Genomic DNA, 20,800 nt, shown 5'->3' with positions numbered 1-20,800 from the left:
TGCTTGACATCAACCCTGCTGAGCTGGCATTGCCGCATTGGCACTGGATTCTGCTGGGCACTGGTACTGCTGGGCACTCTGTACGTTGTAATGGTTCTGCTGGGCTTGCAAAAATGCCCCCCTTGCTTGGATTGTGATTGAACTGGCATTGCCGCATTGGCACTGGTTTTTGCTGGGCACTAGGACATTGCACTGGTTCTGCTGGGATTCCACCCCCCCCCCTGCTTGGAGTGTGATTCTGTGCTAGACATCAGCCCTGTTGAGCTGGCATTGCCACAATGTGCTGGGTTATGCTGGGCTTGCAAAAATCTCCCCACCACCACCACTTTCAGTTTCTACTGCAATTTCTCTGATTTTACCTTAGTTCTGTTGGGTTTGCAATGCTACAGTGGCACTTATTCTGCTGGGCTTGCAAAAATCTCCCCACCACCACCACCACTTTCAGTTTCTACTGCAATTTCTCTGATTTTACCTTAGTTCTGTTGGGTTTGCAATGCCACAGTGGCACTTATTCTGCTGGGCTTGCAAAAATGCCCGCCACCTTCAGTTTCTACTGCAGAGATTTTCTGGAACTTTGCTTCTGTTCTGCTAGACTTCTATTGCCTTTTCTTTTTCTTTTTTGCTTTCCCCCCTTCATTGAATACAATGGAGGATAGGGGCACCTTTTTTGGGAGGTGGGTGTAACTTGGACCCCATAAAATCCAATCCTCACCAAACTTGTAGGGCAGTTAGAGGAGAGTCAGCTGGAGATCCCCTGTGAGTTTGGTGTCTCTAGCTTGTACAGGGTCTGTTATATACACTCCTGAACCTCCTTGACTTGCACCTGTTGTTTCACCAGAAAACACTTTCCTGGGGGCACCTTCTTTGGGGGGCTGCAACTCAGATCCCATAAATCCAATCCTCACTAGACATGGAGGGTTGATAGAGTCAGTCAGAGAACTCCTGTGAGTTTGGTGTTTCTAACATACCAGGGGCCCGTTCTACCATCTCATGAACCTCACATACCAAACCAGTTTGTTTAGCTCCTAAAAAATTGTGATGGTTCGTGGTTTGCGAACTGGTCATGCCATGAACCATGAACTAAACCGCATTTTCCTGGTTCATGCCTATCCCTAATTGTGAGAAGAAATAGCTGATAAAAAACAAATATGTGAATCCACCCTTCGTTTAGGATCTACTCTACTGATGCTAGAAAGAGACAAGCTACATGCTCAGGAAAAGTATATGTTACACCCTTCTGGGCATGTGGTAGCACTCAAGGCTGCATATGAAGAGATCTGAATGCTCCTTCCCCTATAAACATCCTGAAAAAATATAGCATGCCAGAGAAAATGTTAGATTAGGGCCATTTTCTTTGATATGTCAACCTTTAATGGACAGGGAGCTTCTTCAGCATTCAAAGATGGAACACTCCCTAACTGCATTCTGAAGTAGTAAAGTCCAAGGAGGACCATACCATAAATGTCTTACATATACATTGTCCCTTTAATTAATAGGGCTGCAATCCTAAACCAGGTTTTGGGATCTAGTGCAACTCGACACTTCTGAGTGTCACCAACAGGCCTGGAGAAAATTTTTCTATCCCTTTAATAAAAGTTTAATGTGTGGAATTAGGCAAGGCAAGCTTTTCATGGCACGGTAACATCTCCTGGTAAATAACATTCCATTAAGCCTCTATTAAAGGGTCACTACAACCCTATTAAGTCCCCTTCCTTGGCAAATAAATTCCACAGAAGTCAGTGGAATTTATTTCCTGTTAAGCCCATTTTGTTGTATAAATTAGTTCAGAAGGAAAGCAAGAACAACAAATTCACCTGATTAAACAGAAAAAATCAATACAAGTGCAGAGACTTAATACAAATACTAATGTAGATACAATATGAGGTCTGACTGATAAAACCAATTGTTTTTAAATGAGAAAGGTTTTCTTGTTCCTTTATAAAAATGATGGATGGGATTTGATTGGAAGATGTCCAGATCTGTACAATGAAAGTATTTATGAAAACAAGGCAGACACTGGCTTGGTAGTTACAGTCTTTTGCAAAATTATTAGTGTTCAGTAAATTGCAAATATAGTATAATCTATTAACCACAAAGAAGTAAGACCTTTGCGAATTCAGCCATCTGAATACACAGAAAAAAGTAAAATACAGGCTTGGCTGTAGTGTGGCACATTTGAAACTGTGCTGGATCTTACTACTTCTTTTGTTTTAATAGGTAAGAATCCCCTCCTCGGTGGAGAGGGTGGGGTATAAATCAAATAAGTCAGAAAGGAAACATTATGTGCAAACATACCTTCTGAGGCACTTAAGCAAGGAATTTTACTCATTCAGTGGTTTCTTTTGGAACACTGGACATGCTTTATTTCAATTTTTTCACAATTTATTTAAACATCTCACATATACAAAATAGGTACATTTTTTTTTGAGAAACGTTGATTCCTTTTTTGCCCATTGTAGAGGATGAAAATGAAATTGAAAAGCACGGACACCTGATGTTGAAGAGGAGGATGAAGATGGGAGTGGGGGAGGAATGATCCACATGCTTAGTCTGGGGGTTTGAGATGAGACATTCTGACTTTATTTTGAGACAGATTCCAAAGAAACAATACAACTTAATACAGAAAAGTGGTTTTCAAATGACACTAGCACCATTAAAGTTCAAGTATTGGCAATATACTCTTATATTGAAATCAGCACCTTTTGAATATGAATGGGATCAAAAGCACCTCGGATAGTATGTATAAGGATGTGGATCACTCTCAGGTTGAAGTGTATGAGGTAGTTCAAACCTTTTTGGAAGTTGTGGTTTTAAACTTCCTCTGTGGAAGATATTCAAAGGCCACAAGTGGTGCAAACTTTCAGGATTTTTTATTTGGTTTTTGTTTTGTTTTTTTGATTTTTACACAAAGGCTGACATTTTCCACAATAAGGTGTTAAAAATCTTGAAAAGACTTCCGATTCCTTTTGGGGGCTGTATTAAATTGCATTGCACAACGTTCCTTAAATCCTTCTCCTTTCTCTTTCGCCCAGAGTTTAAGCAAGTAGATGAACAGAAGAAATGGAAGGAGTCAGCTTTCAGTATAAAAAAAGGAAATGGCAAAGAAAGATTTTTTTTTTCATTTTAAGTTAATTTGAGTTCATTCATTTGAAACAGACTGGGCCAATGTCCAAACCGAATTCTTGGTCAGCGCCACCAATGTCCAAAGGTGCAATGTCCAGGATGGGCAAGCGAGATGGCTTATTTGTTCTGTATTCAATGATTGTTTTGGACCATTGATTGGTCTTTGTCTGGAAGATAATAGCAAGTAGTTAGAATATCTCTGGAAGTATGCAGTGATGACTGTTACTGGGACAACAGTAAATGTCCCGCTTCATTTACCTGACTGAGCACCCTCCTGCATCCCTCACATCACCCAGTCTGTGGAAGCCATTGCGTTCCTGTATCTCCAACCACCCATATTTACAGCTTCCTTCCACTTGCTGCCTGGTTCTTGCAGCTATCTTTGCATTTCCTGTACATAGACTATGATGCTATTCCCATTTAAATCTAGTTCCTGCATTCTTGCACCTAAAAACAGAAGCATAAAGGGAGATGGTATATCCCCAGCTGTGGCTCGCCAGTGAGTTCCTAAGTATGTTCCCAAGCATTTGGAGACATGAATACAACTGCCCTATAAACAGTGAAACCGATCTGGGTGGAAGATGAGTAACTTAGTTAATCTGGAATTGCTACAGATTGACTAACAAATAGGAATGCATATTTCCCTAGTGCCATGTGAATAATTTGGTGGTTCCTCCAAGTTCACTTTTTCTTAGAACTGAAAACTTTGGAGTGTTGTAGGGAATGTGGCATCGTAATACTGATGGATTTTAACACCATTCAAAGTGGTTTCTTAGACACTTCCCATATAATAAATGAACTTGTGACCTATAAACATTAGTAATGTAGCTCTGGAGGTGGGTAGCAGATATTTAAAGAGGCAAGAAGGTGGTACTTACAGAGCAGCCGTCTTCAAGAACACTGTAAGTGAACCTGCTGTTGCCTTCAGCTCGTAGTTCAACATCGTTGGATCCCTGCAACATCACTGACTTCTTAAGGTTTCCTGTTTCTGCATCCATGTAGGCAACACTGTTTTTGCAGTGGTAAGTGATGTTCTGGGAGGCATGATTAGCCAGCAGCCGCATGAAGGCAAGTTGGGTGGCCATGTCCTTGGCAGTCACGCCTTCATTATTGTATTCAAACTAAAAAATAGAGAAAAGGAGAATCCTTCCATCAAGTTCACATGAATATTATCAGTGTGTTCTATGTATAAGCCAAGTTAGCGAGGACTGGTATGTGAAAGTGATGCAGTAGGGGAGATATTGGGATCACCATTTCAGAACAAGAAATAGTCATAGCAGAGTTATTTCTTGGAATGACTTATATGTGGCAAAAACTGGACACTAATTAACCCAACTTGAGTCCAGTTCAAAGATTGCATATAGATTGTCTAAGTAATCAGGCTCCAAAAAATCTGACAAAGGGAGCTTCGACTCTTGAAAGTTTATATCCCCCAAATTTTGTGAGTTGCTAAGGTGCTACTGGACTCGAATCTAGCTGTTCTACTGCAGCCTAACATGGCTGCCGTCTGGAACTATCTCCTAAAAACTTGTAAAAGATGTTGATATGCAGGTGTTTTAATTCATCTCTATGTGAATGGGGCATGATAGGAGTTCAGAAACTATGAATGACTTCAAGACAATTTATAGAGTAAAAATTGCCCCCCACTCTTATAATACTTGATCTCAGGGTCTACTGATCAAGCTGACTAGCAAGAGGTTCAAGCCTGACAGTATGATTATTCATACAATATATAATTACTTAATGGAACTCACTGCCACAAGATGTGGTGCTGGTGGTGAGTAGCTTAGACAACTTTAAACAAGACCCGTAAACAAGGATTTTGAAGGCATGTCAGAAGATTAGTCCATCACCATCTTATTACTAGTGATTCTGAATGGAACCTCTGTTCATATTCAGTGAAACCCTTCAGCATGGAGTACATGGATCATTGATAAAATGCATCAGGGAAGTTCTTATAAGAACGTTAATGAATATGTTGTGTACTCTCTCAAAGTGGGATGTTTGCTCTTGAGGTACTAGGCGGACTGCATCCGTAGACAACCCATTCATCAGAACCTAAGATGTATGGCCACTCACCTGAGTACCACCACTGATAACTTCTCCAAACCATATGTGCTTCTTCTCTGCAGGATTCCTGCTAGTGTACCAGTTCTTGGTTGGGATGTTTTCTGGATTAGCATGGATACAGGTCTCACCAGTGGAGAAATCACAGTACACTCTAATGGCATCCATGGTGCAGCCTTGGTTAGGATCGATCCAGTAGAAGCCTACAATATTTTTAATGCAATAAAAGGAATGGCTTTAACTTAATTTATTAATTAAAATATTTTTGTCTGCCTTTCTCTTAGAGCTCAAGGTTGTTTATAATTCCAAAACATTATATACCTACAAAATACCATAAAACCCTATTTAGCCTTCCCCAAGAAAATCCAAGCCACTTAAAGCCCTTGCAGTGGCCTTATATCACCTACTAAAACGATTAAAGACAGTGCCCCCTTGTTTCCTCAGGGAGCCCCTTCCACAAGGTGAGAGCTGCTACACAAAAGGAATGGGTAACAGAGAAGGTGGAATGGGCTCATATTTCTGTAGTCATAGGCATGTATTTATATTACTTATAATATATTAATGGAACTCACTAAATTAAGAGGAAGGTTTTGACTGCAAGTTATACTCCACTGAAACCCCCTTTCTGCCCTCAGAAGGGGGTAATATGTATTATGTATAAACCCCCTTTCTGCCCTCAGGAGGGCCACCAAGGTAGCTAACAAAGGGAAATATACATAATACATGATATAGAGCCATTCGAAACTCTGTGACAGATCCACAGAATTTGTGCAGAAAACTGTAACAAATCACCCTAAACTACTGTGACTGGTAATATGAGTGTTTGAAAATGGAAAACTGTTTGTGTATTGGTGAGCAGGCAAAGTGGTGGGATTGTTTGATGTTACCTTGATACCACTCCTGGATGCATTCATAAATAAAAAAGAGATTTTGCTATGCAAATGAAAGAACTTGGTCTGTATCCATGAGTGACCAAGGTGGTTATGGGTCCAGGACTGGGGCAGTCTTAGTCATTCTCAGGCAAAAATCCAGGATGGGGCCCCAAAACTACTTCCATCTCCCACTTTATCCCTGCCAGATCTACTTTCTGCCCTCAGGATCCAAGCAAAGGACAGCCCTCACCCTGTTTGAGGTGAGCAGGAGCTGCTGCTGCCTCCAGAAGGTGGGTGCCCCAGTCCCAAATGGGGCAGGTGGAAGAGGAGTGGTTGCTGACCTGGCTGCTCCCCCCTTTCAGGAAGGCGGGGCTGTGGGTGGTAAAGAGCACCTCTGCTGTGGGGCTCAAAGCTGCCCATGTGGCCCATTTGTTAAGACCATCCCTAACCAGCATGGGCAATCTGGTTTGTTTATCTTCTTGCTCCTATGAAAGGACGTGCCAAGGAAAGGGACACAAACAACAACCATGTGAGTGTGTCTTTATTCACCCCAGCTTGGACTGCATTGTGGCACATTCAGCTTCCACTGATCATCTAAACTCATGAGATCTTATGGTGTTAACATGAATAAACTGCCAGAGCCCATCAGAACCCATATCAAACAGTGTATATAACTCACCAGTCAAGCATCTAACACTAACTTACCGGTAGTCCATTCTGGATGGCTGAGTCTTAAGTCACGGCAGGTGCGAGCTGGATTTTTCTTAGAGCCTTCAGGGGTCAGGAGAGTCTCAATTTGGTTGTTCAATGTTTTCAGAGTGGCATCAACTTCATAATCCTTGGGTCTGAGGGAAGGCTGGTCAGCCCGGTAGTATTCTGCATCAAAGCCAACTTCATATCCACCACCATTGACACCAGGTGGGCCAGGAAGACCAGGAGAACCTGGTGGACCCTAAAATATGGAAGAAATTGGTATGCATTTGTTTAAATCCAGTTTGTACTGATTATGCGGAAAATCCATAATTCATATATCTAGCCTTAATAAAAGCCAGAGAAATAGCAAATCCCGACTGAAATGTCCAGTGTAGAAGTGGTCCATTCTAGCTATGATTGGGACAAGATGATAGATGTAAAATACAGAGGTAGATTCTGAAAGTGCTCACCTGTGAGGTGAGTCTTTATTTTATTGAATATTAATATTAACAGAATTGAAATGAATCACTATATCTAATAATAAAGAGGCTGGTGTCTGTGTGGATAATGAAAGCATTGTGATAGGACAACCAATAGACAAAGCAGGGGTCTATATGTGTCTGGTATGAAGGAGAAAAAAGCAGCTATGTGAGGAGTGAAAATGTTCCAGAAGAACAGAATGTTGCAGGCAAGCCCCCCTCCCATTTTTTTTTTTTTTAATCATGGTGGGAAGGGGAAAATCAGCTGCTCAGGCCCCTGAGAAATCACTGAATCCTGGAACAAGGGGGAAAGATACAGAAAGGTGAGATTTTCAAAATCTTGCCCCTTGCAATTTCTCAAAGGTCCTCATCTTGTTGAATATGAACACCTTATCTAGTCTTCAAGTGACAGCCATGTTATTTGACTTAGTCTGGGATTATTTATTTATTTTTGCTTTATTGACATTGTAGCAAAGAACAGAATCCACAATTTAAAGAAAAATTGCTAATTGATGCAATCCCACATGCACATGTTCATGTATTCCTGTATTCATGAAAATACTGTATTTTTATTCTGCCTGGAGGCCTCACTCTAATGATTAGATTATAGTGGAGAAAACTGGATTGATTTTTGTTTGGTGTGATCTTAAACATACACCACACATTCTGTTGATGTCATATACATTTTTAAATTAGGAGGAAGGTTTTGACTGCAAGTTATACTCCACTGAAATCAACAGGAATTACTTCTACTTAAATGTTTTAGACAGGGGACTGTATGTTATGCAATCTATGAGGATCACCCAACAAAGTGACTTAGTATATAAAACTTAGTATATGAGAAAACTTGGGCAGAATTGACGTTGGATAGTGGGTAGATAGACAAAAACAAGGAGTAACCTTTGATCTCCAACACATAATAAAATACATTTCCACAAAATTAAACATACTGAATATTAAAAGTGACAATTCAATTTGTATCTTTTGGATCCAAACTCATACTTACGGAAGGTCCTGGGCTACCCTGAGAACCACGCACACCAGCAGGTCCAACAGGTCCAGGAATACCATTGCGACCATCTTTGCCATGAGGACCAGAAGGACCAGGAGGGCCCTGAAAGAGATGGAAGAAAAACTTAGTACACTAATAATGCAATTAAAAACACACATGCATGTGTGTGCAGCTATATTTCCTAATAAAATGGCTGATGGGGACAAAATAGGCTCCAGAAGCGATTTGATGCTAAAAGCAGCTGTGTATCAATTAAAAGGAGAAAAGGATGGGGGGAAGGATAAGCTTAAGGAAACCCCTGATAGCTTGTAGAATTACAGAAAGGAAATTCTGAGGTAGGATGGGGATTTCCAGATTGATTCTTCCTCTCATGTTTCCTTGTGGGGCCTTGGTTTTTGTGCATATGTGAATCTATCTATCTGTAATCAGCGGGAGAACGGGGGGGGATGGTGAACAATTCAGCATTGGGTCAATGTGCAACATCACTTCTGGCACAAAATCAAAAGTGACATCAATGTGCAACATCACTTCTGGCTGTGGCTCAGGGGCAGAGCATCTGCTTGGCATGCAGAAGGTTACAGGTTCAATGCTTGGTGTCTCCAGTTGAAAGGACTAGAAAGACCTCAGCCTGAGTCCCTGGAGAACTGCTGCCAGTCTGAATGGACAATACTGACCAAGATAGACCAATGGTCTGATTCAGGCAGCTTCATGTGTTCATGCATGAGTTCATTGGGACAATGCTCTAGGATTCACCCAAACTCTAGTGTTTGGGGTGAATCCCGTCACGCTGATGCAATGATGGCACTTGCAGTTTCCTCTGGAAGTGATTTGCATTAGCACAATGCCAAATTGCCCATCATTCCCCTCCCTGCCTTCCAGTTGAGAAGTGGTAGGGAATGGGGAGTGCAGGCCTGGCCTCCCTAATAACTGCATACATTTGCATATATTTTGATGTTTAGCATCCCACACAAATTGAAAGCATTTAGTTAAACTGACATACCCTTGGGCCAGAAGGACCAGTAGAACCAGGTGAACCTTGTTCTCCATGATGACCCTATAAGAGAAAAAAAATATAGAGAAGCAATACTAGAAATAGTGATATGATCCCCACTTCCCAGCAGAATATTTAACCCAGGGCAACCAGTGAATTCTCATGTTCTTTTGAGAGGGGGAGATAGTCTTGGTCATAGTTTGCCCAAGAATTCACCTTTGAAATGTACTTGTAATGCAAAATCTTGCACAAGATATATGAAGTAATAATGAAGATATATGAAGTAATAATGAAGAAGGAAGTCTCAGTCTAGGGCAAGTGATGCACTGTATTTTTGGTGCTTGGGTGGGGCAACAGTGGGAGGGCTTCTAGTGTCCTGGCCCCACTGGTGGACCTCCTGATGGCACCTGGTATTTTTGGCCACTGTGTGACAGTGTTGGACTGGATGGGCCATTGGCCTGATCCAACATTGGCTTCTCTTATGTTCTTATGTTGAAGTACCTTAGAATATGTGTAAAGTATCTTTCCCTCACCACCATGCCTGTGGCCAGACAGTTTGCTGTAAAGGGGGTGGGGGTGGAATCCTTGTAGAAAATCCAGGACATAATTACAGGCCTTGTAATATATAGTGTTCTTTAGTTGTATAAATTTGTATGAATTTTTATAAATTTATAATTTTTAAATAAAATTTAAGGTCTGATGCTTGCCAGTTATTGTAGTGCCTTTGCACTTATGGAACTGGAGGATGGGGGAAAGTTTAGTGAGTGACTAGCTTATGCCGTCACATTTTTCCTAACTTCCACGAACTAATGGATTAGAGGCATTGTGGTTTCAAAAAAAATTAAGCAGATGTTAGAAAAAGTTGCTTGCCATCTACAGAATCTGCTGTAGATATGAGTCTGCCTGCCTTCACTTGCCCTCTCTCCCCAGTATATGTCTGGATTCAAATGGTAGAGCTGCCAGGCCAGAAGATTTTCAGATGGAATGCAGCCATAACATCTCTGTTTTTACAACTTAACTACTGAGCTCATGGACATATACTACTGTGTCATAGTAGTATTAAAATTCAATTTCATGGAAAAGGAACTTCAGAGAGTCAGAACAGGGACTAAGAGATCCATATTCAAATCTTCACTCTGCTATGAAGCTTATTGGATGACCTCAGGGCAGCCATTCTCTCTCAGTCTATCCTGCCTCACAGAGCTGAGGAGGAAAACTATGTAGGCTACCCTGAGTCCTTACAAGAAAGGTCAGGATAAAATTATGATCAATAAATTCATAGAGATGATAATTTAGCAAGAATCAAACTAGAAAGGCTCTTGGATCCTGTGACAGATAATATGGGGAATCTTTTTATCTGTGAGACAAAATTTATGAGGTGATGGAGCGTGTTATTCAGAGAACACACTTACAGCAATGCCAGGCAGCCCCTGAAGTCCATTATGTCCTTTAAGTCCAGGCAATCCCCTAGGTCCCTTGTCACCTGGACCACCTTTCTCACCACGTGGACCTTGTGGGCCCTGTGGAAGGATAAAACAGAGGACACATTAAAATTGAAGGTTTAAAACATTCCACAGTTCAGACATAATTTTGACCCTCTTTTTAGTGTTTACATGTCCAAAGAGGTCTGTATTTGTTAAAAAAAAAAAAAACGCTCCGGTTCATAAGTTTCAGCTGGCACCATATTTATGTTTAGCGATTGGTACCACCCACTTCTATTAATTTACTCAACTTCAATTGGAGCAGACCTTATTTAAGGAATATCTGTTTTTCTATTTATTTTGCTTATATTCTACCACAATCTCAATTCACAGGGCAGATGATGACACATAGTTTTATGAGCTTCCACTTAATTTAATAAATTTGTCACATGTTCTCTCTCTGTCTTTCAAAGTACACAAGCAACTATATCAGCAAAAGGAGTTAAGCTAAGGGCCCCATCCCATACCCTCACCACTTTAAAATTCCTCCAGGGAAACAAGCCTATTCTTCACACCCTAACTCAGCCCAATGTTCCCTTTATGATTCATGCACACTTCTAATTTCTAATAGATCTATTCCCATTCCAATACCCATAAAGTCCACAAACACCCTCACCCCCCAGACTTACTGAAGGACCTCTTGCTCCAACTGGGCCAACAGAACCAACTGGACCGACAGGACCCTGAAATGATAACACAAACATATTCAGAAGTTGTTGATTTCTCATTATACTAACAAACCCCCTTGACATGCCTGGGAGGGGGGAGGTCCAATGGGAAAATTTCCTCCCATAAAGAGCCGCACAATTTCTCCCTGTGTATGGGAAGCCTGTTGCACCTCACCATGGGGGTAGGGAAAGAGAAGTGACAGTTCCATGACAAGGGCATGTATTATATGGGAAGAAAAAGACCTGTTCTGCCATGTTACGTAACATCCAAAGCTGTTGATAGCAAGTGGTGTTTCCAGAAGGCACTGTTTTCTTGGGTTTGGTTGCATGTGGACATCTGTTCCAAAGAAGCCAAATAGTATAGTGGCTCCAAGCCTGTAGCACAGTCTACAGCTACCTCTTATCACATTGTGCACTTACTGTTAATTTTCTTCCCTTTGAGGAGAAAAGAATGCTGGTGCAACCTGCTCTGGAAATACAACCTTCCACTTCAACAAAAATTAATATGGAACAGAATTTTCTGCTACAGTCATGTGGCTGCAATGGGGGTTTCGGCTGTACCCTATGCCCTTTAATTTTCAGGATGAGATTAAACATGGTGGAGGAGGAGGAAGAGGAAGAAGAAGGAGTCTCAGAGTAGCTTACAATCACCTTCCCTTCCTCTCCCTACAATAGATGCCCTGTGAGGTAGGTGGGGCTGAGAGAGCTCTGAGAGAGCTGGGAATGACCCAAGATCACCCAGCAGCCTGCACGTGGAGGAGTAGGAAATCAAACCCGGTTCTCCAGATTAGAGGCCACTTAACCACTACACCAAGCTGGCTCTCCATCATAGCTTCGTACTGGGCAACCTGAATAAGCCTCAAGGGTTATTCAACACAAAGGAGCAGAGGCCAAGACTGGAGTCTTGTCAGATTGAGGAACAGAATTGTCTTTGCAGTGTAGAACATTTATGTAAACAGGCTGAATAGGATATATGGGCATTCAGAAAATTTTTGTGCATGTCTGTATTTGTCTGCCTTTGAAGAAGAAAGTGTGGAGAGCTACTGTAGTATTACAGGGTCAAACTAGGGTGTGGAGGACCTAGATTCAAATCCTCACTCTTCCATGGAACCCTGCTGGGTGACCTGGGGCCAATCTCCCTCTCCCTCTCTCAGCTGCTTTGAGTCCCCATTGGGGAGAAAAGTGGGGTATAAACGAATAAATAAATAAATGTGTGGGTCAGACATTGCATGTAGCCCCAGATGATTACCATTACCATTACCATCTCAGTGAGTCTCCTGGCTCTCCGCCATAACAATTCAACAACCCAGTTCAGTAAATAATCAGAATTAGTAAATCCAATTAAATTACAACCCAATAAATAATTACAGTTAAATATAAGTCTGCACCTGTTCAGTACAAGATACAGAGAGTGCCAGGCTGACGCGTACATGGCCTTCAAGACCTTTAATCTAGCCCTGATCAATTATATGGCTGCCTTAAGTCAAGGTAATATTATGTTACTTAATAGAAAAAGTTTAGACACATACGGCTTCACCACGATTTCCAGGTCTGCCAGCAGGACCGACAGCACCATGGGGGCCAGGGGCACCAAGAGTACCAGAAGGCCCAGGGCTGCCAGGACCACCACGTTCACCCTACAAAGAAGAATGGGGGGAGAAAACAGACAGGCAATACAGATAAGTACAAAGAAGAATGGCTTTTGGAAAACACAGCCTGTTTTTTGCTTCAAGGAGCCAGGTTACCTTGTAACCAGGAACACCGTCACGGCCTGGAGGACCATCGTTACCAGGATTTCCCTGTGAAGAAGAAAATATAGTCAATATTACACAGGTATTTTAAACGCTGTTCTTTGCTGAATATGAAATACCACTACAGCCTCCCCTCCCTGCAGGCCATAGAACAGATCTAAATCTGGGCCAGAATCATAATTTATAACATTTCCCACTTCCACTGTGACAGTTTTGTTCTAAATTCCAAGCATCAAACAATAGACAATGCCTGGGCACAGTACAATGGTACGTTCATCACATCTCAAATATACCAAGTCCTGTGACAGGTATAATGAACTATGAGTAAACTGTAGCTACATGGTAGAATATGAAGAAAATGACTGGAAGGAGTGGCAGACCCAGGGCTGCTTTTTTTTTTTTTAAAGAGATGCTGGAACTCTCAAGAGGGAAATGAAGTTTTCAATCTGTATACTGAAAACTCATGGACCTTCAAACATTTTAAAAAGAATTTTGTTGAAGAGGTTCTGGAACTCCATTCCAGCACATTCCCCCAGAAAAAAGCCCTGGGCAAACCAGAAGTGAGCAGTGCACAAACCAGTGGACATTTTGTTGTTTGGGCAATTCCCATAGACCCTAATTCTTATTTATAAAGTAGTTTGTGACATCTCCAAAGGGTCTTTGAACAAACTGTTCTGCACAGGTCATGGAACCAAGGAACTATAGAAACATACTACCTTTTAAAATGCAGTCTGCCTACACACATGTACATTGGTATTATAATGATATAAGCCTCTCATCACAGAGCTCAGCTCTGAAGGGGAAGCACAAGCTCTCTGTCTTCATGCTCCCCAAAGGACCTGCACGTGAGTAACACCTCTTGCATATCTCCACAGAGGTGATATAAAGCAGCTCAAGCCAGAAGAGAAGTCACCTACACTTTGAGTGACTGAAGCCAGTTACACAAGCTGCTTCATTAAACAAATTTGTGGTGAAAAAGCCTATAGTGTTTTGATGCTGAACATAGTAAGAGAGGCTCATAACCAGAGACAAAAGATCTTTGCTTCATTTGTGCTGCCTATACATTTGTGCTAATGCCTGACAAATCTGCAGCGGCTGACAAAGGCAAGACCAGTGTTTAATGCACTCTACCTCTTATTATAGCCAAATTTAATTTGCACAAATGTACGTATTAAATCCAACCCAGGACTCTTAAGATACAACCATTTTTCCCATTGCAAAGATTCGCTTTAATACTTGTCATGGTGACTTCCATATGAAGGAGTGGCATACATCACTAAATGAATGTATGCCGCTCCCTCATATGGAAGTCACCATGACAAGTATTAAAACTGACTGTAGTCACTGACTACAATCACAGGAAGATACAGTGCTGAAGCCTAGATTGTGTATTTTGAACACTAAATAAATCTGAATTTTTAGGCTTGCAGAATTGGTAAAGGTTGCATGATATGAGTGATTCATGCCCTCCCAATGCATTTCGTGGTCCAACCAATCCTAGTTGCTGTGGATTTTCCAGGTTTTGTGGCCGTGGTCTTGGCATTGTAGAACCTGACGTTTCGCCAGTAACTGTGACTGGCATCCTCAGAGGTATAACACAGAGAGTACTCCATCTTTCTGTGTTATACCTCTGAGGATGCCAGTCACAGTTACTGGCGAAACGTCAGGTTCTACAATGCCAAGACCACGGCCACACAACCCGGAAAATCTACAGCAGCTAGTGAACTCCGGCCGTGAAAGCCTTCGACAACATAATAATGAATCCCTTCCCCAAAATTCCTCTGATTTCAATGGAAAAGTTAAGCACATACTTCTGCTGAGAGCAACAGGACTTAAAGTGCTTAACGCTGTCAGTGATTTCTTAGTCCTGTTTAAATATAAAAAACAACACTTCACAGCTTTGGTCTCATTTATTCATCCTAGTTCCATTTGACTGAACTCAAACCAAATCTCAAACCTTATCTCAACATGAAAGAAAACTAGTTTGGTGAAGCAACCTTTAGGTGCTGCGTTATGTACTGCCGGATGTTTTCGCTTTAGCTCAAAATGTATTCTGATTATGTTTCTCCCCCCCCCCCCAACAATTACCATGACCCAAAACTAAATGTTGTTTAAAAATATCCCAACAAACATTTACTTACATCACGCCCAGCTTCACCAGGAGCACCATTCACACCAGGGTTACCAATGGGGCCAGAAGGGCCACGGGCACCTGGGGGACCAGAAGCGCCAACAGGTCCAGGCTCACCCTAGAAAACAAGTAGGGATACATTTCACTGCTGTTCACATACTATGATGGGAAAATGCTCTCTACCTTTTTGCTATTTAACCGACGGTCTAACTTCTAGTGGCTGTCAATAGTTAGCACGAGGTATTGGTACAGAGCAAAGATAGGATGGGGCTCCTGATCAGAATGCTTCCAAATGAAATGTGAAAGATGTGCATCCTTCCAGTATGCAATAAAGTGAGCGCACAAAGACAGGCTATGAATCTGCTTTAACAGTGATGATGCAGACAGAGAGTTACACTGCCGGGACAACAACTGAGCAGCACACATTGCTGATCCATGTATGTCTATTTCATTTATCAGTTGACCCAATCACCGCCCCTTCCTTCAGGGAACACCTAGTACATGACTTGCTGAGATGTTACAATCATTCTTGTCTGGCAAGGACTGGGGACAACCAATCTGAGAATGCCAGGTGAGCTTTCCCACGAGTACAGGGTACTCGTGGTACATCCCAGACTCGTGTTACATCCACAATGCACTGACTTGTAGAATCAAGCCCAAAACCAGAAGGTTAGGACACTAAAACTCTGGACAGCCTTTGTTTCCCTTACACTGCATTTTCCTTTCAGGCCAAAAGCAATAACTGACTGTGCAATGAAAGCGTTCTATATTTTACAGAGATTTTCTTCTTAAAAAGTGGGCTAGAAATACATTCAGACATGGAACCAACCACTGCATTTACAGACATAAACAATTGATCAGGGGTGTGCATTTGGATCTACCCGAGTTGAAAACATACCCGAAAAATACCTTATTTCTCAGGAAAATCAGGAAACATCCTAAGAAAATTTCAGGTATATTCAAAAAAACAGTGGAGACGCAAGAGCAGAGGGCAGCTCAGCAGGGATCACTGTGAGCCAATAGCTCCCTGCAGGTGCACCTCTTCACTGCCTTCTGCTGCTGCCCATGACATATCCCAGGAGAGGGCAGACCAGCCAGGATCAGCTGTGCCCACGGTGAGCCACTCATTTCCTGCTGGCACAACTCTGCACTGCCTTCTCCTGCAGCTCAGTTTAAACTGGGATGCAGGAGAAACCAAGCCAGCCCCAGGACTGAGCTGGTAATTTTTTACCAACATTTTTCAGTTCTGGTCTATCGGACCCAAAACATTTCCGGATTTCTGAAAAATCTTGGATCCGAATACTATACCAGTATTTGGATCTGGGAATTTTTGGGAATCCCAATAGACCCGAACTGAAAAATAATGATAAAATAACATTGTTCACCCCTAAAATTGGCCTCTAAACTCTAAACTGTATACACAAATGTGGCTTTGGCTTATGAAAGGAGGAACATTCAAATGCCCTGCCAGCTATGAATGCACTGACATTATGTCTACCTATTTCTCAACAAGATCAGATTTGAACAGTGACATCACTTTGTGCCATATTTTTCACCTGTATGAAGTTGTGGAAAATGTACTCACCACGGCTCCAGCGATACCTGGGAGACCACGCTCTCCCCTAGACCCAGGCAAACCAAGGTTACCAACAGATCCGAGAAGACCCTGAGGACCTGGGGAACCGGGAGGACCCTATATAAGAAAAGAACAAAGTAATTTTTCTCCCCAAATCCTATTTACAAATCAGTGCATTTCTCACTTATACAAACTTGTGCTTCTGGTCACTTTTGACAACTTAATGTGTTCGCAGAGTGATACAAATAACTTCTGATGTTAAATAGCTCAGCTTACTACTTATGTAAGGCAAACCAGACTTTCTGTACATTGCACTGGGGTTTTACTTCTGATTCAAGTCATTGTATTAATATTTGGGTTATGAATACATACTGATGCCATAACAACTCCATTTTTATTTTTTGTGATTTTTTTAAAACTGGAAAATATTCTCCATAATAATGCACATGTTTCCAATAGGGGATAACAGGCACTCGGGTAGAAGCCTAAAAACTGCAAATGAAGTTGACTCGGTGAGTCACAAGTCTGGGGTATCAAATACTAAAAAAGAGCATGTGAAGAAACCCATATTTGGAACTAAGATTGGGTTGCTAACTAAACAAACTAACCAAACCTATTAAAAACCACTTGAGCTTGGGTGTTTATACCTACAGAGTAAGTGCAAAATATTATTTAAGGCAGGATGAGACCTTTTAAATATCCATATTTAAATTTCCTCTTTAGCCTGAAGTTCGGTATGTCGGTTCCATCTGTCACATCAAAATGTTTTGCTGTTTAGTAGGTATCTGAACATAGTTTGGATAAATGTTTACATTGGGTTTATGGTAAGAAACATACTTATCATCCAAAAACCACATGAACAGCAGAACTAATTTATGCTACTAATGTAAATTGAGTATGAACAGACTAATTAAAAAACATAAAGTAATCTAACATTAATACAAAGTGGCCAGTGGCAACTCATGTGGAGGTGCCAAAGGTTCTACTCATCTACCACCACCAAGTGAGAACAATTATATATGTAAACAAGTGACTCCTACACAAGGCTTTCAGCAATGATATCTTCATTAGTCATATATGTTGGGGTTCTTTGTTACTAAATTCAGCGTGGATATTGGCTGTAACAGAATCTGGCCTTTTGAAATGAACTTGTTGAGCCATTTTTTTTGCATCTTAAGATATTGGTTTGGGCTAGAAGTATAAACAAATAAAACTGGATTGTATATTTGTCCTCTGAGCAGACCCATTAAGACTGGCAGAGCTTATGTACACAATAAAATACTCCTCGGGAGCAGAACTGGCAGACCCTGACTTAGAAGACCCATAGCATTTTATTTTGCTGCTTGTGGCCCCAGTTTAGTGAGAAACTTCATGTGATGAGTTTACTAATACCTAGGTTTAGAAAAATGCCTAGCAAGTACAGTAACGATACCATTTAAAGGAGAGTTACACCCATCTATGTCCACTGAATGCAGTGTGATTAGTAAGGTTTTAACTCTGCTTAGGATGGCACTGTAAAAGTGACACTGAGGAATGAGAAACGATTCTGAATAACTTACAGCAGTGCCAGCTTCTCCACTTGGGCCTTTCTCTCCAGAGAAACCAGGAGGTCCAACAGGTCCAGTTTCTCCAGTACGGCCAACTGGTCCAGTGTCACCACGTGGGCCTCTGATACCTTCCTTGCCAGCTGGACCAGGAGGACCGGATGGACCAGTGATACCCTAGGAATAAAGTATGTATGCAATTACACAGTTACATGCCTGCTTTGCTACCATGTGGTGAATAAAACATTAAAGCCAAAATAATAGAATTGACAAAGGTACTTAGTAAAAAGCATTTTAGCCATGTTGGGGTGGGGGATCTCGTTTAACAAGCTTCCTCATTATGACTGAATACAATTAGTTGATTTACAACACAATCCTGTACATTTACAACACAATCCTGTACTTGGAAGTGAGTCCTGTTCAGTTCAATGTGGCTTGCTCACAATTTTTCAGACAGGACTGCAGTTTAAGTAAGGAACTATGAAATCCATGTGACAAACTAATCTGTGGAGAGCTAAAATTATAATTCCGTTTATGTTTGCAGCCTGTGATAATACCAGTATTTTATAGATCCTTAATGATTTTTCATAACATTGCTGTTAGATTCACATGAAAACTAAAGGGACAGGTCAGTTGGGGGAAAAAATAAAGGAAACATGTTTAAGAAGAGTCTGCTAGCAAGTCTTTGAAGTTGTTCAAAACACAGGGTATGCAGGTTTCAGAGTGCAAATGAACTGTGTGAGTGAGTGAGGCTTAGTCAGCAATTGTTCTCCTATTTCAAAGGCATTCCAAGGGCTCTGGGTTTGAAAGTTTAGGAAGGACAAAACATATTTGATGCCATTATTCCTCTGGGAGCCCCTTTAGTTCATCACTCTAGTGTCCTCATTGGACTGATTTCTAGAATTCCTCATAGAGAGAATAGGAGCCCAGGTTTTGGATTGAAAACATACAGTCCTTTCTAACCTAATTTTCCCATTGCATAAATCTACAGCAACGTTTTTCAGATTTTCTACAAATCAACTCGTTTGCTGAAGAATTTCAGCACCTCTTCCTTTTAAATCTTCATTGTGATTCTGAAGCAGATATCCCCAACCTTTTTTGAGCCTGTGGGCATGTTTGGAATTCTGACATGGCTTCGTGGTCACAGCAACAAAATGGCTGACACAAAATGGCTACTACAGGCGGAGCCAGCCACAAAATGATTCTCACAGTTTAACTTCAGTAACAGTGCAAATTCTTGTGCTGTGGTAGCAGCTGCTGCCAAAACAACATTTAAAAAAAAAATCTGCACAGCCAATCAAATCTCCAATAGTCAATCAGAAGCCTTGTTGGACAAAAGCCCTACCTGGCCCTGCCCACTTCCTAAAAACATTTTGTGGGCACCATGTTGGGGACCCCTGTTCTGGAGCATGTTGTAGGTCTCAAACTCAGGAAAATTACATGTTATACACAGATGTAAGAAAACCCCAACAGTCTGCTGCATCTTTTTTTTTTTTGCAAAATAGCATCAGTAGAGGGGGAAGTTTAATTCACAGAAGCCGCACTGGGAAGGCAATGCTTAATCTTCTCTTGCTTCTTACCTTCCCTTGAAGTTCTTCCCTCCTTGGCTATTTCCCACCCTTTCACCCATAGGGGTTTCCCAATGTATGCTTGCAAGATAAAAGATGTAACTTGAACTCTATAGGAAGAGCAGCAGCTTGGGAAATTAGTTAAGGGTTAAGCATCTCCTCGCACTATTATTACTCTGTTCCAAATCAGCCCTTCCCAATATTGCTTGTAGAAACGAAGCGGGCTATTGGGGTTTCTTCAATTTTTTTTTTTAATGCAGGGTTCTGGCCAGACCTGTTAATTCCAACATGTGACTCATGTGATTGAAAAATGTGCTCTGGAAGATACCCTACAGTTTGTGTGGTTAAACAAAGCAGGAAAAGAACAGTAGCAGATAGCAGCTTGCAAAGCTCTCTTTCAGGAAAGTGAAATCTTTCCACTGAAGAAGAGATTGGATTTATACCCCGCCTTTCACTACCTGAAGGCGTCTCAGAGTGGTTTACAATCCCTTTTCCCCTGCCCTCCCCACAACAGGCACCCTGTGAGGTAGGTGGGGCTGAGAGAGTTCTCTTGAGAACTGCCCTTGAGAGAACAGCTCTGAAAGAACTTATGACTGACCCAAGGTCACACCAGCAGCTGCATGTGGAGAAATGGGGAATCAAACCTAATTCTCCCAGATTAGAGTCCGCGCTCTTAACCACTATACCAAACCACTGATGGAATTGCAGGGAGCCTCTAAGTTCCACGAAACATGGTTTGAAAGTAATTTTGTAGAGTAATTCCTTGGAAAGAGGAATCCAAGGACAGAAGAAGCTGAGCTTCATACACCCTAACCTCCTGGATTTATATGTGCTCAGTAACTAC

At 41.5% G+C, this 20,800-nt stretch overlaps 1 protein-coding gene across 1 annotated transcript in view; it reads right to left on the bottom strand.

The window, feature by feature from the left end:
* Nucleotides 1-2,884: 2,884 nt before the first annotated feature.
* COL1A2 (collagen, type I, alpha 2) overlaps nucleotides 2,885-20,800 on the bottom strand; it is a 77,308-nt gene continuing 59,392 nt past the window's right edge. Inside the window, exons 40-52 of the mRNA XM_015420217.1 lie at nucleotides 18,404-18,565; nucleotides 16,854-16,961; nucleotides 15,279-15,386; nucleotides 13,132-13,185; nucleotides 12,916-13,023; nucleotides 11,348-11,401; nucleotides 10,650-10,757; nucleotides 9,247-9,300; nucleotides 8,241-8,348; nucleotides 6,768-7,014; nucleotides 5,203-5,393; nucleotides 4,002-4,244; nucleotides 2,885-3,290 (exon numbers count right to left, since the gene is read on the bottom strand). Coding sequence (XP_015275703.1) covers nucleotides 3,144-3,290; nucleotides 4,002-4,244; nucleotides 5,203-5,393; nucleotides 6,768-7,014; nucleotides 8,241-8,348; nucleotides 9,247-9,300; nucleotides 10,650-10,757; nucleotides 11,348-11,401; nucleotides 12,916-13,023; nucleotides 13,132-13,185; nucleotides 15,279-15,386; nucleotides 16,854-16,961; nucleotides 18,404-18,565 — 1,692 coding nt within the window. The 3' untranslated portion in view covers nucleotides 2,885-3,143. The remainder of the gene's footprint in view (nucleotides 3,291-4,001; nucleotides 4,245-5,202; nucleotides 5,394-6,767; nucleotides 7,015-8,240; nucleotides 8,349-9,246; nucleotides 9,301-10,649; nucleotides 10,758-11,347; nucleotides 11,402-12,915; nucleotides 13,024-13,131; nucleotides 13,186-15,278; nucleotides 15,387-16,853; nucleotides 16,962-18,403; nucleotides 18,566-20,800) is intronic.

This window comes from Gekko japonicus, unplaced genomic scaffold, assembly GCF_001447785.1.
Source record: "Gekko japonicus isolate JY-2015 unplaced genomic scaffold, Gekko_japonicus_V1.1 scaffold154, whole genome shotgun sequence".
Classification (NCBI taxonomy): domain Eukaryota; kingdom Metazoa; phylum Chordata; class Lepidosauria; order Squamata; family Gekkonidae; genus Gekko; species Gekko japonicus.
The sequence above is the reverse complement of the archived record's forward strand: the minus strand, read 5'-3'. Positions and strand labels throughout refer to the sequence as shown.